At 36.5% G+C, this 22,840-nt stretch overlaps 1 protein-coding gene across 8 annotated transcripts in view; it reads left to right on the top strand.

Annotated features, from left to right (window-relative positions):
- The first annotated feature begins 1,173 nt into the window (after positions 1-1,173).
- The window catches only part of STXBP5 (syntaxin binding protein 5), a 175,276-nt gene continuing 153,609 nt past the window's right edge, over positions 1,174-22,840 (top strand). For 6 of the 8 annotated variants that reach the window (XM_046006921.1, XM_046006923.1, XM_046006919.1 and 3 more), the window contains exons 1-2: positions 1,174-1,472; positions 2,777-2,874. In XM_046006921.1, the coding sequence (XP_045862877.1) occupies positions 1,320-1,472; positions 2,777-2,874 (251 nt within the window). In that variant the 5' untranslated portion in view covers positions 1,174-1,319. Of the gene's footprint in view, positions 1,473-2,776; positions 2,875-6,593; positions 6,651-19,379; positions 19,400-22,840 lie in introns of those variants that run through there. The other 2 variants (XM_046006924.1, XM_046006925.1) reach the window with 2 other exon arrangements.

The following is a 22,840-nucleotide window of genomic DNA, read 5'->3' as shown; positions in this document are numbered from 1 at the left end:
CCCCCGGTTTATCTCTTTTCTTTTTCTAGTACCTAAATCTGTCATCCTTTTACCACAGACATAACCGTTGTCTAGAAGCTCTTTTTCAAAAATGAGATCCAAAACAATCCAAAACAAAGCCCATCACTAAAGCAATATTGCAGCCAGCAGCCAGGAGCGTGTACCTCGCTGAAGGGTGAGAGCATAAACCCTCGCTTTAACGACCGAATTTAAATAAAGACTCCCTGCTGCTCGTTAGTCAACATTTTTACTATCTCAGCTGCCGGAGAAACAGCTGCATTCTCTGGCTTGACGATTGGGGTGGGAGAAATTTAACCATGGTTTGGGATTTTCGCAGAGGGTAATTTAAGCCCTAGCTCCACTCAGGCGAAGGGGGCACACGGCGGCGGGGCGGGGGGGGAAGGGGGGGGAGGTAAGGCGAGGGGGAGAACAAGACCTTGGGGGAGATGCGGAGCGCATGCGCATACTCCGCAGCCCCGCTCCGCGGAGGCCCAGCTGCCGCCACCGCCGGGGCTGGCGCTGTAACCGCGGGTGCCGCTGCTGCTCGGGGCGGGCGTTGGTGTCGTGTGCCGAGGCCCCCTGTCAGGCGAGAGGGAGCGGTGGGGCGGGAGCCTGGGCGGCTGCGGCGGCGGCGCCTGAGGAAGCAGCGGGGGCTCTGAAGGAGCGAGGGCGGGCTGATCCGGCGGCGGAGGAGCGAGGCGGAGAGCGCGGGGACCCACCCCGGGCGCCCAGCTTGTGATGCCGGGCGGGCAGAGGCGCTGAGCTGCGGGGAGGCCGAGCGGCGGCCGTGGACGGAGGGCCAGCGACCCCCGGGAGGAGGAGGAGGAAGCGCAGGAGTGGGAGGAAGCGCCGAGGGACTGCGGGGCCGGGGCGGGCGACGAGCGGCGGGGCCGCGGGCCATGGACGCGGCGGTGGCGGCGGGGGCGAGCCGGGGCGGCGGCGCCGCGCAGAGTCAGCCCGCGGCCAGGTGAGGCTGGGCAGTGCGGGCTCCGGGCGCCGCTGCCACTGCTGTGCCGCCGGGCCGCGGAGCGAGGCGGCGGCGGCGGTGGCTGAAGCGGCGCCACAGCTGCCGCGGCGAGCGGCGGCGGCCTCGGAAGAAGAGGGGTCGCCGTCCGGGGTTCTGGTGGCCGCTGCTCTCTCGTCGTAGCAGTATTTCCTGTTTGGATTATCTTGTGCTTCTCCCCAGCTGCCTCCTTCCCCTCACACTCCCACTCTGCCCCACTCCTCCGTGGAAGCTGCCCTCGGCCCGGGCTCGTTTCCCGCGCCGGGGGACGCCCCTTGCCTCCCCTCGCGGGTTGCTGGGGAGCTCCGCCGAGACCATGAGGAAATTCAACATCAGGAAGGTGCTGGACGGCCTGACCGCCGGCTCGTCCTCGGCCTCGCAGCAGCAGCAACAACAGCAGCACCCGGCTGGGAACCGGGAGCCCGAGATCCAGGAAACGCTCCAGTCCGAGCACTTTCAGCTCTGCAAGGTGAACAGAGCGCGCAGCCCCGCGAAAATTGGGGTCGTTTTAGGGGGCGGCTGGGGCTTTTAATGGGAGTGCGAGGGAATAGAACGCCAGTATTAATTATACCTCGAATGAAGGGCTCGCTCCTCCTCAAACAAACATTTGCTTAGTGGGTTATTTTGGAGATTGACATCATCTTACTCCTTTCGGGCTTTTTTTTTTTTTTTTTCCTTTCCCCTGTTCACTTGCAGCAATCATTTCAAGGTTGCTTTTAACGTATTTTACTGACCTTTAATTAGTATTCTTAATAACCTTAGAGCCTTTGTATTCAAACATTTTAATGTAATTCACCAACTCCGAAGTTTCCTTCGGAAACGGTGCCTAATGAATATTGTTCATCAAAAAGCCAAACCAGTTCAACTGGATATTTGTTTCTCACCTTTCCCTTAAAATGTGGTAGGAAGCTTAAAATATGAAATCACAGGGTCCTTTTATCACTATGTTTGATTAAAAAGTTGGTACTGTGATTTTTGCCCATTAATGGCACCATTCCCACAGCGGTCTGTAATTCGGAAAGAATGATGCAGCGAATTAATTCACTGGCTGCTCAGTGAGAAATACAAATTTGTCTTGATATTAATACTTGCCATAAAATACCATGTATTTATATGTCAGCTTCTTAAAAATGTCTAAATACACATTTTGCCCTAATGCCCTAAAATTAAGGGTTTAATAGCAAAATGCAAAAATATATGTACTTATTTTCATTCTGTTACAGTTGCAAAATTTGGGGATAGATGTTTGATAATTGCTTTACTGAATCCTTGTCAAAATTTATTGTAGGACAGCTTTTTTTTTTTTTAAGCAGTATTTGTCATTTAGCATCTACATAAAGTAGCAAAGTTATCACACTTGAAATAAAGCATGAATTGCATTTTTACATTAATTTCGAGAATTTTTGACTACCACTATCTTTAGTATTTTGGTTTCAGACATGATAGTATAAAATGCTAATAAGAAATTTTCTTCTATAAAATATCAGTATTATGAAAAGGTAGAAATTAAAATGTAAAATTGGGAGAGATATATATTTATGTATATACACATATACATATTTCATACATATGAAATTTCTTAAAAAATTTCAGGATCTATGTGAATAAGTTTTGTTAATATACATTTATAGGGTTTTTTTAAGGCAGTAGGTGCATGTGTATGGTTCTGCATCACTTATAATTGGTTCTAGATGCTAATGCCTCTGTTGACTTTTCTGCTTTTGAATTCTGCTTGCTGCTGTCGTTGCTGTGATGTCATTTGCCCATCCTTAGACTGTTCGCCATGGATTTCCCTATCAACCTTCAGCCCTGGCCTTTGATCCTGTACAGAAGATCCTGGCAGTTGGAACTCAGACTGGTGCTTTAAGGCTGTATCCTTTCATTTAAATCCTCCCCCTCCTACCCCCAACAACCAACTTTTACTGTATTCTCTGCAGTCCTTCTGTACTATTAGTTGCTTTTCCTGTTTTAATTCCAAAGAAACGGCGTGGTCAGATATATAGATATATATACCGTGAAATCATGTGGTATTGGCTTTCCCCTTGATTATACATCTATTCAGGCTATATGTTACTGGGGTGTTTCTCATCTCTAAGTTTGTAGTAGCTAAATATAGTAGTATAGTTTATACTAAATATATATAGTATATTAAATATATATAGTAAATATATATAGTATATAGTAGCTAAATATGTATCCACGTAAAGCTTTGCTATAGTAACTACTGTCTTTGCAAGAAGCTAGAAGTTTCCAAGGGGAAATCTATCTGCTTGTATATACTAGGGGCATAGGGGTATTTTGAATGGAATGTGGCTTGGAACGAAGTTTAAAAGCAGTAGTATAGGACACCTTAATTGCTTTTTAAAAATATTGGGCATTGGTAGATACTGAATTTATGGCTTATCATTCTAATGAAGTAGAGATTGAATTTGATTTGGTTGTTTCTGACTTGCCCATTGAGAAAAAACATTAGAAGACAAATCCTGTTAATTAAGTTTATATAAATAGTTATGAAGAGTTGCTATTTCCAGAAGTTTTAGAAAATTTGTTAGGGTAATGCAAATGGATAAGTGTAGTCTCTTGAACTGTTAAGTTAGCTGTACTCTGAAGCATTGGTATAAGGAGAATTACTTATCCTGACTGTGCATGAACCGTAATAGTTTTGTCATAGCATAGCATAGTTTTTCCAAATACCTCTTCAGTTTTTTAGTCTAAACAGTGCAGAATACTTCTCACTTTTATACTATTGAACTTGAAATAAATAAATTGCTTTTATCGTGAAATTTAACCATCCTTAACTAAAATACCTTTATTTTTAAACTTAAATGCAAGACTTTTAAAAGCAATGCTTTGTTTATCTTTAGGATTTCTGTTTCTACATATTGAAGTAATGTGTCTGTAAATAAAAAAAAAAAATCACTATATGATCACAACAGAATTCCTATTGTCAAAAAAATAAAGAGAAGGAAGGAGCTTTACCCCTCACATTTTAGGTTTATCTGGCTCCTGAGAAGAGGGGAGGGGAACCTGCATTTTAGTTAAACATGTGCCTTGATGTTCCTTATAATTTTCTAAAGTACTGTATATGGTATCAGGATATGCCTCAAGTTTCACTTATGATTTGTGTGTTATCTTTCAAAATACTTATAAAACTTTTCAGATGGGCCGTTGATATGTATTACTGAGTGAAGTCTACATTCATAGTAAATACCAGTACTGTGGACAATCCTATTAGAATGGTAAAATCTGACCAGGCTAGATCTGAATCTGTGAATTTCTAAGAATATGTCTAAAGGGCTCTTGCCCAAATATCTAGATATTTGAGACTGGAATATTTTTGGCTGCAAGTGTTTAGTTGTTTTTATTCCTAAACCCAGTGACCATTACCTTCTAGTTTAGGGTTCCTATTTTAGTCTCATGAAGATGGGACAATAATTTTAATTTTGTCAGTGTGGGTACTAGGTATGCAGCAAAATTCCATATAGTGGTAAGAATAGTGCATTATTGGATCTAGATGGACTGTTTGGAACTAAAAGCAGATTTTTGTTGTTCTTGTTGTTCTCCCTCCCCCCCCCCCCAAAATATCATCACTGGATTAAAAGAAAAGGGAAAAAAGAAGGAGTTAAATCAGTTATTTTTAGATTCTGCTTTTCTTTTAAATGGGTTCAACTTTTGCTATTGTCTCAGTGTAGTCTCAATTTTCCAATAGTTTATCACTTTTTTTTATCAGCAAGTCTGCCCTTTTTATTTTTAATATGAGTAAGTACTACCAGTGAGTCCAGTTTTATAAAACCAAATGTTTTCCTTAGAGAAGACTGTTACCCTTAATGCATTTGAGTAATTAGCAAGTTGACGCAACAGCATTAAAATATAGGCCTGATTCTAATTGCTAAATAAAAGCAAGGATCGGGTGTCCAGAATCCTCACTTGTACATGAATTGCTTATACATTTTAATAGCTAAACACTAAATGAAAGTGAACATGTAATTATAGTTTACAGTTATACGCTTTTTTTTTTTGTTTGTTTAAATTTTAAAATCTCTCGTACTGTATTTAGAATGAAGTCAGGAAAACTATCAAATACGTTTCTACTTTTTAATGAGATTTATGTGAACATTTCTTAGTGATAAATTGGTTTGCCTACCAGTGATAGCAGCTAGTCATTTCTTCTGTTAGGTTTAAGTATCAGATAAGCTTATGAGATTTATTGTGGCTTTGATTTATAGAAAATGACTAAGACCTTTTTATTTTCATTTAATATGCACATATGTAATTTAAGATCTGTATTTTTCTGTTTTTTATTTTCAAAGCTAAATTAAAATTAATAGTCCTGTTGCTCTTGTTTTATATTTTTTGCTGTTTCAGTTGACTTCTTTCACTCCTTTATTTTCCTCTCACATTAGACTCTTGTAGCCTGTAATGAATTTGTCCTAAAACGTGTCTTGGAGCAGAAATATTCTTGTAGATAAAGTGTTTTCTTTCCTTTGATTGTGGAGCAGAAACTAGGGATGTTTTCAGAAGTAGGATTGGGCTATTTGAACTTGCATTATAGGTCTGATCTGACTAATAGAATGTCTTCCTGAATGTTGGACTGTACTGAATTAATCTACTTTGAGGTATAAAAAACTAGATGAGAAAGTTGCATCTGATATCTAATGTTTACAGATAAGAATTAGTGAAAATCTGAGTTTTTAAATAATTTTCTAACTAGTAATGAGGCAAGATATACTTAATATGTCTCTTGCATTAATGTATAGCTAGTGAATGATACTATAAACATGCTTTGTGTTCATTCTTCTTGGTTTCTGAAAACAGTGTGAGGTTGGAATGCATTTACTGATAGGAATCTGGAAAATATAATTTTATATACTAAGTCATATAGCAGCGGTAGGATTTAATTATCTTAATTCTCTTTTTTTTTGTCATGTAGAAGTGGGTATAATTTGATTTTTATGATTAATCTGGGTTGAAAATTATTGGGATACAATTTCTAATTATTTTCATATCAATATCTAGAAAGGGAAAAAAGGTTTTAACTGAAGAATGAAGGCATTTCTAGTAATGTTATTGTTGTCCTTATCTAGACTCCTGGTTTACTAGTATAATTTTGAATTACTGTAACCATGAGGTACCCTGGCCTTTGTAATGTATTTTTGTCTGAATGCAATGAAGTCATGTTATGTGTGACTATTTCAAGGACTAAGCAGAAAAATGAAATTTCAAATTTATTGAGTTTTTTAAAAAATTGTATGAGTTTTTATAATTATCAGCATTTTTTAAGAACCTCATTTATTGTCTTCTTAACTTGTGGAAGATACAGTAAAATAGGCAATCTCTGATAAGCCTTGGATTGTTTTTTTCCATATATTTTAAGGCATGGATTGTCCTCTAAACTGTGGTGTAATGTAATATTGTTGAGTGCAGGCTCACAAGTTGATTTTTGATGTTATGTTGGAGTTCATTTAACCAACACTTATTAAGGGCTAACATTAGATTATAAACTGTGGCCTGAATTCTGGTTCTTTTCTTGACACTAAGGAATTGAGGTGTCTTTCAATATTTTTTTTTAACCCCCCCTTTTAAAATGAAGATGCTGTATTCTTCAAGAAACAATTCTGTAATTCCCAGTGGCTGTATATTGTTCTAGGTGAGTATTCAAAAAAAATGGAGAATGTGATGCTTCAGAAAGTTTCCAGCCCTAACTAAAAGACCAAACTAGTTAAACAATTGAATTTAGAGTATTATTTAGGACTTTACTGACATTCTGCAAAGTCAGATTGCAGGTAAAGTCATTACATTTGATGCCACATTACTAGATGGGGATCACATAGAGTAATAGGGAAGACAGACTGGGAAAATTATTCTAGGCAAACAGTATGGGCAACAGTAGAAAAGTGCATTATGATAGTTGAGAGGAGTACTAAAGAGACATTTTGGAATAGTGATGCTAATTGAGTTGGAGACGGAAATACAAGCCAGTTGATAGAGAATCTTGAATGTTAACCTGAGTTATGTTGATTAGTGTCTCTCAGTAGTGGTAGCATTTTGAACTGGATAATTCAGTGGGTTTATCCAGCACATTGCAAGCCATTTAATATCTCTAGCTTCTACGTACTAAATGCCAGGGTTGCCCCTGCTGTCAGTATGGCAGCTTAGCCTCACATAGTTCCAAGTGTTCCACTGGACTTAGCCCAGGTTGTTCACCAGTTAAATAGGATAATAATCTTACCGAGGTCATGAGGTTAGCATCACGATTAAATGCAGTAATGCATATGTGTAGCTTTTAAGGCCATGCAGAGACAGTTTGGTGAATACTCAATATATGATATTTTGAAAGTTTTTCTGTAGTTTTAATACTCAGGTCCTTCATTACTTCATTTCAGCAGATACTTGTTGAGAGGCAACTAGGTGTCAGGAACTATAAGAGTGCCTTAATTTCATTTATTTTTGTAGCTAATGCAGGCGTTTCAAAAAATCTTGAAAAAGTACTGTTCTTTTTTTCCTTGAGTGATTGAAATGGCCCGTTCTTCTCAGTCACAAGGTTGCAAAATTTCTATTGAGATGTAATGGGATAATCTATGTGAAAGTTTCTTGGGCACAGTAGGCAGTAAATGTTTAGTAATTTTGCACTTGTAAGATAGCATTAGAATGTTTGACTTGCTGCTTAGCACTTTTATTTGGAGAACAATTACAGTATTGGAAAAATTTAGGAATCTGATTTTTGTTCAGATTAGTTCAAAGTGAAATAGTTAAAAGTGAAATTTTAGCTACAATTAAGCCAGATTTTTATCTCCTCTTCTCCGCTGCCATCATTTTTGTCCATGGAAGAATTCTAGTCATTTGGAATTCTAGCTCCAGAGGAGAAACAAGGACTTTGAAATACTTTTACTTCTCAACTCTTAGCTCTTTATTAAAGAGGACTTTGTATAAAAGGAAGAATGAGTACTGTGTCAGCAGTAGGTTGTGATTCTCAGCATGAACTACTGCAGCGGGAGGAATAGGCAGTTTTACTTTAGAAACGATGCCTGCCTAGAAGCAGTTACTTTGCAGTGAATTTCTTTTTGAGGGAAACAAGGTCTGATAGAATCTGAATGGAACTGAAAATTAGTAGGGAATCAAGTCTGCTTAGTAAGCCTTTCTTCTGTGAGTAGATGGATTTTTTGTTTGGTATTCTATGTTTTCCATTTGTTTTTTAGTATCATTTACCTTTAAAATCATAACATGACTTTGCCGTCCTGAAGGGAAAAGGTAAAGGAATTTTCAAAGGATCATTTTATCTTTAGAAGATTTGTGTTCTAGTCTTCAAACTAATTTTCGTTAAGCTAGCTAAAATTTAGTCTGGGCTTCAGTCTCCTTTCCTGTACAATGAGGAAATTGGGATGCATGATATCTGGAGTCTTTCCAGCTCTAGGATCTTAGAGTTCCTTTTTCTGTGGAAGATTTGAGAATGCTTTGAATCAGTTCTGTCTAGAGCCATCTTCTGATTGATTGTTCTGAGTACCTGTTAAAGAGGATAAAGTACTAGACTCCATCCCATTGTAGGGTCCTTTACTTTGTATCCATTGATTGCATTCAAAATCCAAGTCTGTAGCTACACAAATGTAAATGTTTGTTTACAAAAGGGAGCAGGAAAAAGTATATGAAAAACATGCACTTTTTTTCATTGTTGAAATACAACTCACCTTGAATACTTAAGATACTAGGTTATTGCATTTTTATTGTATAACAGATAAAGTCTCATTATGACATAGGAAACGTGGGTATTTTAAAAATACTGTTAACTGAGTCTATTTTCTTTCCTTTCTTGGGTGTAAATAGTAAGGATATAAAATCAAAATGAAATTACACAAAATTAATAAAGTAAAACTCAGTTTTTTACCAGTAGCAGATGAACTGCAACCTGGAACAAACTAGCTGCTGAAAAACTCAGGCAAGTGCAGGGAACAAAGGACAGGACCCTTTCTTAAGGAGAAATGGGGTAAGTTGGGAAGGCAGTTAGGAAGTATCAGTCCATTTGAGTAAACCAGGAGTTCAAAGTGTGGTGGCTTCTCATTGGTGTAGCTGTTGCCTGGGGAGGTGATGAGGAAAGTGTTGCCTCCTCTGGCTGGAGTGATAGAGTAGTATCCACTGCATGGTCAAGTCCATTTCTTCCTTTTAGCTCTGCAACTAACCACAAGCGGTAGGGGCATGAGAACTCCTCTGAGAAAACCTCCCAACTTCTATTTTAGTGAGGTTTCCCATTAATAATTTTCACAGTTCCTAGTCACACGATTTTATTAATTTTTATATAAGAGATTTAACATAGAGACTATTGAATTGCTGGTATATAAGTTGAGTGCTAAATTTGGTAATTGTTTAGTTACTTGGAGTAGTAACTAGTAATGTACATGTAGATAATTGGACTGTAGGGGTATCACTAAATGAAAGGTAAGCTTTGGTTGTTTTTGTTTGGCTTTAACTTCATGTGTTGGAGGTGACACATTATTTATAAGAAGAAAATTAATAATGAGTTTCAGTATTGTTTTGTTTTATAATGTATAAATGAGAACTTCCTGCAGTGATTTGGCATTATATAATCATTAGGAGGTATACGGTGTCTTGGGATTACAGATAATGAAATGTTTTTAGTTTGACCTAAACAAATCTGTTGAGAATATAGCAGAATAATACATAATACAAAAGGGCATCTTACTATGTATCACCTTGTATGTTTGAATGCTTTTTATTAATATAGTTACCCACTTTTGGATTTAGTAATCCTAGTTGCTTGAATCTCTTACTCTCGTGTTTCATTTTAAAGAAATTTTGGACACTAGTTTGTTTACTGCATAACTGTTTCTTTTTTGGCTGTGGAGGATAAGTAGGGGAAAGAATTGTTGACACAGTTTACTTCTTACTACTTCCTGTTCCACAGAGGGCCATTTGTTTAGTGATTCCTTCAATCTAGAATACTTTTCCCCTGTTAAAGTAATTCTTACCTTTAAAGGTCAGTGCCTTTATCTTTGTGATTATGTATTTGATTTAATTCCTTCCCCAGTTCCACCCATGTAGCCATCTTTCTTTTAATTCAGCATTTCCACATTACCCTTCTTTATAAGTAATATGTAGACATTTATAGCTATAATATTGAGTGGTATTTTCTTTTAAAACAAACTTTCAGAAACATTACCTCAAATGAGAAGATACGGTGGAGTTTAAAGTGATGCAAAACAGTTAACCAGCATCCTTTGCTTAACCAAGAGTCCAGAAACTGGACAGTAGTTGGTATATAATTCTAAAATCACAACAGAATAAATAAACAGCACAACAGAAGGAACACAAAGTCTTTTTTTTTTTTTTAAGATTTATCTATTCTAGAAGAGACAGAGGGGGAGAGAGAATTCTGAAGCAGACTCCCTGTTGAGTGTGGAGTGCCACAGGTAGCTTCATCTCAGGACCCTGAGATCAGCACCAGAGAGTGGCTGCTTAACAGACTGAGCGACCCCAGGTGCCCCAGGAACACACAGTCTTAAATGATTAACTTAATATGTTCTCTACTAAATACCATATAGAAGATGGGTGTGTGTGCTCTTGTATGCATTTAAAGTAATGAAGATCTAGATTCTTAGTTTAGGAATCAGGGCTAGATAGTAAATATATTAGCTTTTTAGTTTCTGACACAACTATTCAATTCGGCCAATGTGGCACAAAAGCATCCGCAGACAATATGTGAAGGAAGGAGTATAGATGTGTTTTAATAAAACTTTATTTATAAAAACGGGCAATGGACTGCATTTGGCCCACAAGCTAAAGTTTGCCAGTTTAAAATCCCTGTTTTAATTCATCAGGCTGCCTTGCTTTTAAATCCATAGTGGTGAGGAATGCTCAGGAAGGAACCACTACAGGCATTTTTGTAGTTAATACAAGTATAATTTTTGAAACTTATCAGTTTAAGTTTAGCCTTTTAGTCATAAATGGAAAATGGTTTAAGAAAAAATTAGTAATTCTAAATGATATATAGTACTTCTGTATGCCAGGTTAAATTACTTCTTTAAATATTTTTTGTCCTATGGAAGAGGCTTTTTTTTGGATGGGGTTAATATGATAATATGCTTAATTAGGTATCTTACAGGGGCAGTTCAGTAATCACTTCTGTTGATAAAATATTCAGCTTGTTTGAGACCTTTACTACCTAATATTACTTAAAAATGTTTGCATTTGTAGCTTTCAATATTTTCATTAATATTATATAGAAATGTAGATACATTTATATAGATACTTTATTTTTTTTAAGATTTTATTTATTTATTTGAGAGAGTGTGAGAGAGTGCACAAGCCAGAGGGGAGGGGCAGAAGGAGAGGGAGAAGCAGGCTCCCTGTCAAGCCTGGAGCCTAACTTGGGGCTCTGGATCCCAAGACCCTGGGATCATGACCTGAGCTCAAGACAGATGCTTAACTGATTGAGCCACTTAGGCTCTCATAGATAGAGAAATTTTAAAGATAAAAGTGAATGTAAGCATTTTACTTAAATATTGCAATTTTGTAATTATGCAAATTTTGATTACAAAATAACCAATTTTCATTTGTGAAAGAAAACAACCTGAAAAATAATGTATTAAAAAAAAAAAGAAAACTCATAAAGTTCCTAGAAGCAAATTCAGGTGCATGGTTACCTTCTTCAGAGTTGGATATATTGCATGTCCCTTGGGAAGAATGTGTGATACTTTAATTGAAAACTGAAATCAGATCTGCTTTTTGAAAAATTTTTATAGTTGCTCACTACATCATTTTCAAGTAGCATTAAGTAAGAGTATTTTATTCAGTAAATAAGGCTAATTTCTACTTGATTCCGTTTCTCTAACTGGTGTTAGTTCTTTTGGAAGTTGTTACCCAAGACAAATAAATGAAGACATGCTCAGTATATTTCTTTACTGATGCTGTGATTTAAAAATGAATGTTGAGGGCCTCCTGGCTGGCTCAGTCGGTATTGCATATGACTCTTGATCTTAGGGTTGTGAGTTCAAGCCCCACATTGGGTGTGGAGCCTACTTTAAATAATAAATAATATTAAAAATGAATGCTGTTCTAGAGTAACTTAGATTCCCTTAGAATGGAAAATACAAAGGGGTTTTAACTAAAAAGTAGCTAATATTTCTGGTCTTAAATAATTCTTCATTTGAAAATTAAGGTTTGCTTAGCACATGTTACTTGTAAAATATATAGTCTTAGAAACTGTATGGTAGTTACCGTTTAAATAATGAGATTTTTTAAAATTTTAAAGTAGGGATTTTGTATATCCCTAGTTTAAGTTTTGTTTGTGTTTCCCTTTCAGTAAGTGCTGTCTAGAATTTTTGAAGTTTTCTTGGTGAGGTTGTCTATTGAGGAGTGATTAATCTTACCCTTTCTTGAAAGTACATAATCTTTTCTTGTAAGAGCTGTACCTCTGCTTTTTCACAGCAGTACTCTGCCAGAGGTGACTGTATATCTAGTGGCATCAGCTATTGCAGTACTTTCTGCTAAATTGCTTTCCTTTTGTGTATTTTTTTTCTTTTTGTCTTTTGAAAAGGAGAAAAAGTGGAGCAGACTTTTCCATCTATTCAGTCTCTGTACTGTATTTTTCATAATAGGTTGTATTTTTCTTTTAAAATTCACTTTGACATGGGGCGCCTGGGTGGCTCAGTGGATTAAGCCGCTGCCTTCGGCTCAGGTCATGATCTCAGGGTCCTGGGATCGAGCCCCGCATCAGGCTCTCTGCTCCACAGGGAGCCTGCTTCCTCCTCTCTCTCTGCCTGCCTCTCTGCCTGCTTGTGATCTCTCTCTCCGTCAAATAAATAAATAAAATCTTTAAAAAAAAAAAAAAATTCACTTTGCCATACTTGAGAAAAGAGCTTAGCCATTAAGCATCTGAGAATGGATGCTGGGATAAAAGACTGTTTTTACCTGATATGTCAGAATGCACATTGTTTCTTGTTTCTCTAACCCAGACCACTGTGTCTGTCTATATTTCTTGTAGAGTGAGCAAGTGATTCATTCCAAAGTAATTTATATATCAAAATCTATTCTAAATAATTGCCTGTGATAATACATATAACTCACTTTGACTCCTTTAGAGAAAATCCTAACTCCAAAACAAGGAATAGTAAGAATGAATATTTTTTCAACAACTCTAATTTGTTTACCAATAATAAAAAATTCTTACCAAAAATAATAGTGGAAGAGGTAACTAGAGGCCTATTTCAACTCAGTGAATAATATGAGTTAGTCTGGATATGGTAGTTACTTGTTTGTTTTGATATTCCTTTCATTCACATGAAAAGGAAGCAGTTCACTGACATAATTTTTCAAATACCATTGGAAGTTTATTGTAAATAGTTATGTTGCATTAAGGAAGGTTTTAATGTTGATCTATGCATCTTTCATAGTTATTTTTAACATTTTATTACATTTTTACTGCAGAAATAGTACACATTATAGTTTTGCTTAAATAGCAGACTAGCAGAATGTTAAAATTGTGAGTCAGCAGTAAAATTATGTCCACCCTTGTAATCATGAAGATGTAGCTAACTTAATTTATTAAAACATTAATTTTTAAAATAGACTATTTTCTGAGAAGTATTTGGGCTCAGCAGAAGGTACAGAGATTTCCCACATTTCCCTGTGTTCAGCATACCCCCTCCATTATCAACTTCCTCCACCAGAGTGGGACATTTGTTATAACTGAATAACCAACACAGACCCGTTATCATCCAAAGTCCATGGTTTATATTAAGGCTCACTCTTGATGTTATGCATACTATGGGTTTTGGCAAATATATGACATGTATCTACCATACAGTATCATACAGTATAGTTTCATTGCCTAAAATCCTCTGTGTTCCACCTATTCATCTCTTCTTGCCCCGCAATCCCCAACTCCTGGTAACCAATTATCTTCCTATTGTCTCCAGGATTTTGCCTTTTCCAGAATGTCCCTGTAGTTGGATCATACAGTTTGTAGCCCTTTCACATCCACTTCTTTCACTTTTTAACTTTTGCTCTGTGTCTTTTCATGGCTGATAGTTTCTTTTCAATGCTGAATAATATTTCATTGCCTGGATGACTACAGTTTGGTTATCCCTTCACCTAGTGAAGGGTAGATTGATTCCTTGCAAGTTTTGGCAATTATAAATGAAGCAGCTACAAATATCCCTGTGCGGGTTTTTGTGTGTATATAAGCTTTTAGCTGCTTTGGGTAAATACCAACAAGTGCGGTTACTAGATTGTATGTATGATAAGAGTATGTTTGGTTTTATAAGAAACTACCAGACTGTCATCCAGAGTAGCCATACCATTTTGCATTCACACCAGCAGTGAACAGGAGTTCTCTTGATCTCCCATTTTTATCAGCATTTGATATTGTCAGTTATGGATATTGGCTATTTTGTTAAGTTTGTAGCAGTAACTTCTTGTTTTAGTTTGCATTTCTCTGGTGACGTTATACAGCATCTTTTCATATGCTTGTTTGCTATTTGTATGTCTTTGGTGAGGTGTCTGTTAATGTCTATGGCCCATTTTTGAGTTGGATCACTCATTTTCTTCTTGTTGAGTTTTAAGAGTTCTTTTTATATTTTGGGTCTCAGTCTTCTAAATATTTTCTCCAAGTCTATGGCCTGTGTTCTCATTCTCTTGACCTTGTGTTTTACAGAGCACAGGCTTTTATTTTAAAGAAGTCCAGCTTATCAATTTTTTTTTTTTTTCAGGGATTGTGCTTTTGATGTTGTACCGAAAAAGTCATTGTCATACCCAGGGTCATCTAAGTTTTCTTCTATGTTATCTCCTAGGAGTTTTATAGTTTTGCATTTCACATTTAGTCTGTGATTAATTTTGAGTTAATTTTTTGTGAATAGTGCAAGGTTTGTATCTAGATTCATTTTTGGTGGTAAGGTGTGAGGGGAGGAGAAGTATTCTGTTGTCCTATGATTAGGTCTTAGTCTTTTAGTGAGCCAGAGCTTCTGAACTGTGAAACTCACAATTGATTCTTGTGATTCAGCCCCTCCCCCAGGCAAGTTAGGATGGCTAGAGTGGGTTGGAGTTGGGTATTTCCCTTCCGCCTCATCAGTTCAGCTCTGATAAACTCCCAGCTGGTTAGGCTCCCATTACTTTCTCCTGAGGGAAAGTCTTGTTAAGAACAGAATGCTCCAGTGTATTTAAAAATCATTGCTTTTCCCCACCCATTGCTGGAGCAGGAGGGGATTTTTCTCAGATATTTGCTGTGGGAACCTGGGGGAGCTCTTGGATGCAAAACTCACTAAAGTGTTAAGGATTCCCTGCTCTCCATTCATGACTGGGTCCCCTTTGAGTCTTCAACCTCTGAAGTCTTGCAGGTAGGTTGTTGTCACACTGATCAGGTGGAGGAGGCAGGTGAAGCAATCTCAGATGAGAAAACTGCAGCTGCACATAGGTTGTCTTATTTATCACAGATCATTTGAAATATTTCCATTTTTTTGAGTCGGGTAAATGTATGAAGTACTGCATCTTTTTTTTGTTGACTGTCACTTATTTCTTATAATGTAGAATAACAGAAATGAAATCTCTCAGCTGCTCAATGATTGTTGTTTATGTTCACACTAAATGGTGGAGTTGGTCTGATGCTAAAGCTCCTCTTCTTCATTTTTAGAGTGCTTTCATCAGTATTCTTTGACCACATTATGGTGGTCTTTAGATTTTAACTTTGTTATTGAAAGTAATCACATTATGATTAAGTTTCTTCAAGATGTAAGCCATTAAAAATAAAAATCCACTGAGCTTTTATTCAGGGTATTAAGCTGATTGAAAGTAGCAGCACCTTGAAGCCTTAGTAGAGATGTGAGTTACTCTGCTTGCTAAAAGTGTAAGAATGCAGTAAAATAAATGGTAACAAGTTAGTGGAAATCATCAGGGTTTATAATGGATAATTTTAATCAGGGAGGAACAACAGTTTACCCTTCAAAGTCGTTCTTGGTTTGCTAGCAGAATATATGTTCAATGAAAGTTCCTTTTACACAATATTATATAATTAAATGTATAATACTTTAGGATAATTTATTAGTCACTTATGAGTTCATGAAAAGTTCAGTTATCTGTATTCTCATCTTTAAACTTTGCAGAACATAAATGTATTTTTAGAAACTGCACAGCATATCAAAGTTCTCCACTTGCTTTCCATTTTATATGTATTCCAGTCTTACATTCCTAGTTTGGAAAATTGATGTGTCACTTCTGTATAGGTTGGAATAATGGCAGTACTTTCTTTGCCCTTTTTTTTTGTTGACAGGAATTGATGAACAGATTCTCTGAGAATATATATGATCCTTAAAAATCTTAATAATTTATTAAATATATACTGTCTTGATATTATCTCATTCTTCATAAAAGCAGAGGTTGCCAAAATATGCGTGCAATATACAGTGGTAGCGAGAGTAGTGAAAACTTGCCTAGAAGCTGTACTCACAGAACTTACCACTGGCTGGGGTCCCTTGCTTACTTCTTTGACTATTTTTTTTTTTTTTTTAAGATTTATTTATTTGACAGATAGAGATTACAAGTAGGCAGAGAGGCAGGCAGAGAGAGAGAGGGGGGAGGAAGCAGGCTCCCAGCTAAGCAGAGAGCCCGACGCGGGGCTCGATCCCAGGACCCTGGGATCATGACCTGAGCCGAAGGCAGAAGCTTTAACCCGCTGAGCCACCCAGGTGCCCCTACTTCTTTGACTATTTTTTTATGCTACTTTGCTGACAGGATGGTAGAAATCCAGGGGCAGAATAAACAGAGGAACTGTTGCTGTGATTGTAATACCAGCCTAACAAGAGATTGGAAGGTAAAAGGAATAGGCTGAGCTTATAGATTCATGGAATTTTAAAGGCTTTTCAAGGGTTTTATCTGTTGTGTATCATCTATTAAATACTTCCTGTGTTTAAATCTTGAATGAAATAAAAATATTTAAAAATTGAGTGCAAAAGAAAAGGAAATAAGGAGCTTAATTGCAAAAATACTAAACTGTAGTGTGATTTTTTTTTTAACCTCTTACTATGCTGCATTTCAGTTAAGTTGCTAAATAGTTAAATTCGTTGCTTGTGACAGATATTTTTAATCCTAGATAAAAGGGATTTTTAAAACTTTATTTAAGAATATAATGTTTAATTTGTTTCATTAATAATTGCAGTCATTTTTGGCCTTAAATTCTTTTGTTTTTCCTTATTTGTATTATCATTCATCATTCATACAAGTTGATTCTCCTTTTTTTTTTTTTTAAATAACAGTTTTACTGAGGTACTTTTCAATACCATAAAATTTACCCTTTTAACGTGTATGGTTCTGGGCTTTTCATTATATCCATTGAGTTATGCAATCATCAGCATTCTGAACTTCTGAATATTTTCTTTATCTCAGTAAAAAAAAAAACCCATACCTGTTTAGCATTTACTCTGCTTCACACTTTCCACCCAGTCTTTCACAACCACTTACTTACTTTCTATTTCTATGGATTCATCTACAGTGGACATTTCATATATAAATGGAATTATATAATATGTAGTTTTCTATGATTGGCTCCTTTAGTTAGCATAGTGTCCGTAAGATTTATCCATATTTTTAGTGGTTCTTTTCTTTTTATGGTTGAATAGTTCGTTGTATAAATACACTGCATATTATTTATCCAATAATTACTAGACATTCAGGTTTTCTTCTTTTTTGGCTAGTAGGAATAATGCTGTGAACATTTGTGTAGAAGCTTTGTGTATATGTATATTTTCATTTCTCTTGTTTGTATTCCGCAGAGTAGAATTGCTGAGTCATATGGTTACTCTTTGTTTAACATAGAGGAATTGCCAATTATTTTCCAAAGTGGTTGTACTACTTTATAGTCCTACCAACTAATTGAGAGTTCTCATTTCTTCACATCCGTACACACTCTTGTCTTATCTTTTGTAATCATAGTAGAGGAGGTGAAGTAGTATTTCACTGTGGCTTTGATTTGCATTTCCCTGTGATTAATGATGTTGAGCATCTTTTCATGTATATTTTAGCTATTTGTGTATCTTTTTTTGAGAAATGTCTATTCATGTCCTTTCTCCATTTTTAAATTGGATTGTTTTTTGTTACTCAGATGTAAAAGCCCTTTATATATTCTGAATATTAAATCCTTATTATATATATGATTTACAAATATTTTCTCCTATTCTGTGGACTGTTTTTTTCACTTTCTTAATGATGTCCTTTGAAGCACAAAATGCTTTTCATGTTAATGAAATCTAATTTACTTTTGTTTTTGTGGCTTATGCTTTTGGGGTTATATCTAAGAAGTCACAACCTTATCTGAGGTCACAAAGATGTATGTTTTCTTCTAAGAGTTTTATAGTATTAGCTCTTGAATTTAGATCTCTATTTTGAGCAATATTTTTTATGTAGTGTGAGATAGGGGTCCAAATTCATTCTTTCTGATGTAGATATCTAGTTATCCAAGACCATTTGTTGAAACCATTTTTCTTTCTCTATTGAATTTTCTTTTCTTTTTTTTTTAAGATTTTAAAAATTTATTTGTCAGACAGAATGAGAGTGAGCAAGCAAAAGCAGGCAGAGCAGGCAGAGGGAGAAGGCTTCCTGCTGAGCAAGAAGCCTGAGCCGCTGGACTCAGTTCTAGGACCCTGAGATCCTGACCTGAGCTGAAGGCAGAGGCTTAACTGACTGAGCCACCCAGGTGTCCCTAAAGTCCTCTTTCAACAGGTGAAAATTGGCTCTTTTTTTTGTGCAGCAAGGCTTGGTGATTCATATGTAAATATTTGTATTCACATGTATATATGTGTGTACTGGAGTTAGACTGCCTGGGTTCAAACTCCAGCTTTACTAACTAGCTGAATGGCCTTGGGCAAATTATTTAGCCTTGTTGTACCTCAGTTTCCTCTTTGGTAAACAACAGAGCCTATAGAAGAGGTACTCTTGTAAGCTAATATATATATGGTACTTGCCACATATTAAGTGTTTAATAAATCTTAACTACTGTGACAGTACTGATGTACTTAAAGGCTTCCTAATTCCTCCTTTCTTCCTCATTTTCCAAAAACAAAACAAAAACCCTATTTAGACAATCGGATGAATGTTTGTTTTGAATTTGCATTTAATGATACAATATTAAAAAAGGCTTGACTGGTCTTGGTCCTGGTTTCTGCCTATCTGTCCCACGTGTCTCTTCCTGATTATTCTTAAGTAATTGCTAGTTTCATCATATTATTTTTTTCCTTAAATATTTCTGTCTTCACTGTTGCTTACTTAGATGATGTCTAAACTTAAAAGATTTGCATTCAGAGACTTTGCTCTCAACCTGTTTTAGGCTTGTCTTCTGCAGCTCTTCTTTGGGCATTATGATGGTGTTTTTCTGGACAAGAGCCCTAAGTAGCTGTGCAGAAGGTATGTGGCCTGTGTTATGGGCCATATAAATTAATTGGTTTATTTCAGAGACAAAGTTAACTAGTAGGATTAGGTAGGTAACCTAGCTCTTGATGGGCAAGCGGTAAAAAAAAAATGGAGACTAAAAGTATCTATGATAGGAAGATAGCACTATTTTTTTTTTTTTACTTTTATTTATTTATTTGACAGATGGAGATCACAAGTAGGCAGAGAGGCAGGCAGAGAGAGACAGAGAAGCAGGCTCCCTGCTGAGCAGAGAGCCTGATGCGATGCTATGCGGGACTCCATCCCAGGACCCTGGGATCATGACCTGAGCCAAAGGCAGAGGCTTTAACCCCCAAGCCACCCAGACGCCCCAGATAGCACTATTTTTAGAAGAGTACATTGGTGTTCAGAATTAAAAGGTAAAAGATGTTGACACCAAGAAATAGTCAGTGGAGCCTTACAATTTGGCTTTGTCTTACAGTTGACTAATGCATATATAAAGGAGTAGGCATCATAATAATCAATATTTCTTTAACAAATATCTTTGTAGAATTGTTCAGTATATAACGTTTTCTTCTGGGTTTTCTTCATTTTGTACATAGCTGCAACAGGAATAATTTATAAAGCAGAACTTTGTTGCAGTGTTTGTCTATTGTCTAATAAAACTCTGTAATAACAATATTAGGAAGAACCATATAAGCAAGAAGCGGTAATCATTAGAAAAATATGAGAAGATATGAATATTTGCACCTATGACATGTTTGTTTAGTGCTCTAATATAGTCAAAGTTGTTTTCTTACATTATGGTATGTCTACTATAAGATATCTTTAGTTCTAAAGTAATGAATATACTAGTTAAATAATGATAATGGGTGGGTACCATTTGGGGAGTACACTCTCAATAGTTTTACTTCTCACCACAGCTCTGCAAGCTAAACTAGTATCTGTACTTTATAGACAAGAAAGTAGAGAGGTGTAATAATTCTCCTCAGGTCACAGCAAGTTCCGGTGGAGCTGGCATATGAACTGACTTGACAGGAGATGTCTTAATTCTCAATTGTGCCTCAGAAATTCCTGTGGCACATCTACAAAAACAAAACAAAAAAGGATACCTACCCAGGCTGCTTCTCAGGCAATTTGGGATTAGTAAATTTGCAGTAGAGCTGGAAATCTGATACACTGCCAGGAATGAGAAATACTTGCTCTGGAATTTGTATTCTTTCAAACTAATATCTTTTGATTATATATTTATATATGGATATAAATATATATTTATATATTTAAGGAACTTCAATTCCTTAAAATTTAATTTTAAACTTTTTGTTATTATGAAATAATGACTTAACGAGTTTTCCCCCTAATCCATAAGGTTTTTGTAGTATTAAGAATCCTTCAAGGCTGGCTGCAGCATAGTACTACCTTATCCGAAGGAAAAGGGAGAATCATTAGTAATCTTGAGAAAAATCATTTCTTTGAGCATCAGAATTATCATTTGTAAAATATGGATAATAATTACCTCTCAGACTTCCCATGAGGATTAAGTACAATTGTGTTTTTAAGACACAGAGCCTGAAAGTTAGTACATAGTAAAGTGGTTCTTTTTTATATTAAGGAAGTGTATTTATCATCTTAGGTATAAGTAAAGTGGCTATATTAATAATAATGTCATAGAAAAGTATAGTTTTGTCTGGAGTAGTTACATGCATAGATAAAAATACACCATTCTTGACCTCCATGTAACTGACTTCCTGGATTTACAGACATTTTGCAGTCTCTATGAATAAAATATTGATTGATGCCCACAACATACTTAAGTTTTGAGACCAGGGACACCTGGATGGCTCAGTCAGTTGAGCATCTGCCTTCGACTCTGGTCATGATCCCAGAGTCCTTGGATCGAGTCCCGCATTGGGCTCCTTGTTCTGCAAGGAGTCTACTTCTCCTTATGCCTGCTGCTTGCCCTGCTGGGTGCTCGCTTGCTCTCACTCTCTCTCTGGCAAATAAATAAATAAGCAAATCATTAAAAAAAAAGTTTTGAGACCAGTGGGCCCAAATTAGTAGATCTATTTGCTTATAAAATTTTTACTTAACCAATAATCAGTTTTATGTATTCCCACATCTGTTTGTGCCTATCATATTTGATACTATAATCTAGTAATTAGTGTACTCTAAGACTATAGAATGTGAGTACAAAATAGAGGGGTTTTTAAAAATACATAAAAAGCGGGATTAATACTTTGGGAAGACTTCATGAAGTCAGTCACTTAAAATTTTTCTGATGTGTGGATAACAGTTAATGATTCAGAAAAGAAATCGTAAAATTGCATGTGAATGCTTCATTTAGAATGCATTGCCAATTATCTTTAAAGTTCCATTTTAAAAATTAAACAAGTTGGGTGGCTGGGTGGCTCAGTTGGTTAAGCAGCTACCTTTGGTTTTGGTCCTGATCCCAGAGGCCTGGGATCAAGTCCCACATCAGGGTTCCCTGCTCAGCAGGGGTCTACTTCTCCTTCTTCCTTTGCCCCTCCCCCCTGCTTATGTGTTCACTTGCTGTCTCTAGCTCTCAAAATCTTTAAAAAATAAATCTAAATAAAAAATTAAACTATAAATCTTATACCTGGATAGTTATGGCTATGTTTTATTTATTTTTAAAGATTTATTTATTTTAGAGAGCAGACACACACATGGACATGCATGTAGGGGAGGGCAAAGGGAGGGAATCCTCAAGCAGACTCCCCACTGAGTGCATCTGTTGTGGGGCTGGATCCCATGACCCATGAGGTCAGGACTTGTGCTGAAACCAAGAGTCATACACTGAACCAACTGAGCCACCCAGGAGCACCATAGCTATGTTTTAAGAAAAATAATTCTGAATCTAGTTAATAGATCCATACTTAAAGAAGATAATATCACAAGATGAGCAAAATTGTGTATGATTTCTGAAAAAAATAAGGTAAGTGGAATTTTTATGATTATTCATAATAGCACACATTTTTTATTAGTTTTACTGATCTGGTTAGATGAGAAGTTTTGCTCCATGTAAAATGAGAATTATAGAATATGTTAATTGGTCCCAGAAAGAATAATTTAGCTGGAGAGATTAGAATTAGACTCCCTTTCCTGGCTAAAAAGGCATCCTGACAAAAGAAATGGATGAATATAGATCCAGGTATTTCTTTGGCCAATCAGGTGTGATTTGGCACTACCAAGTGCCAGTAGTAACAATTTGAAATCTAGCTTCCTTTAGGTGCATTTGGGTAATTGGTATAAAACTAGGACTACTAATATTGATGATGCTGATGATAAAAGTTTGAGATGTTTACAGAGAGGGTACTCTAGGCTAAACGTGCACAATTTGTCTATTTATGAAATCATAGAAGAATTAGTTGCTGGTAATAAAATGAAAAAGTCATGGAAAAGAAATAATCACCTAGAAAACTTTTAGAAATCAGAAGG

The sequence above is a fragment of the Meles meles genome, chromosome 5 (assembly GCF_922984935.1).
Source record: "Meles meles chromosome 5, mMelMel3.1 paternal haplotype, whole genome shotgun sequence".
NCBI classification, from domain to species: Eukaryota; Metazoa; Chordata; class Mammalia; order Carnivora; family Mustelidae; genus Meles; species Meles meles.
Note: the sequence above shows the minus strand (reverse complement) of the source record. Positions and strands in the feature narration are given on the sequence as shown.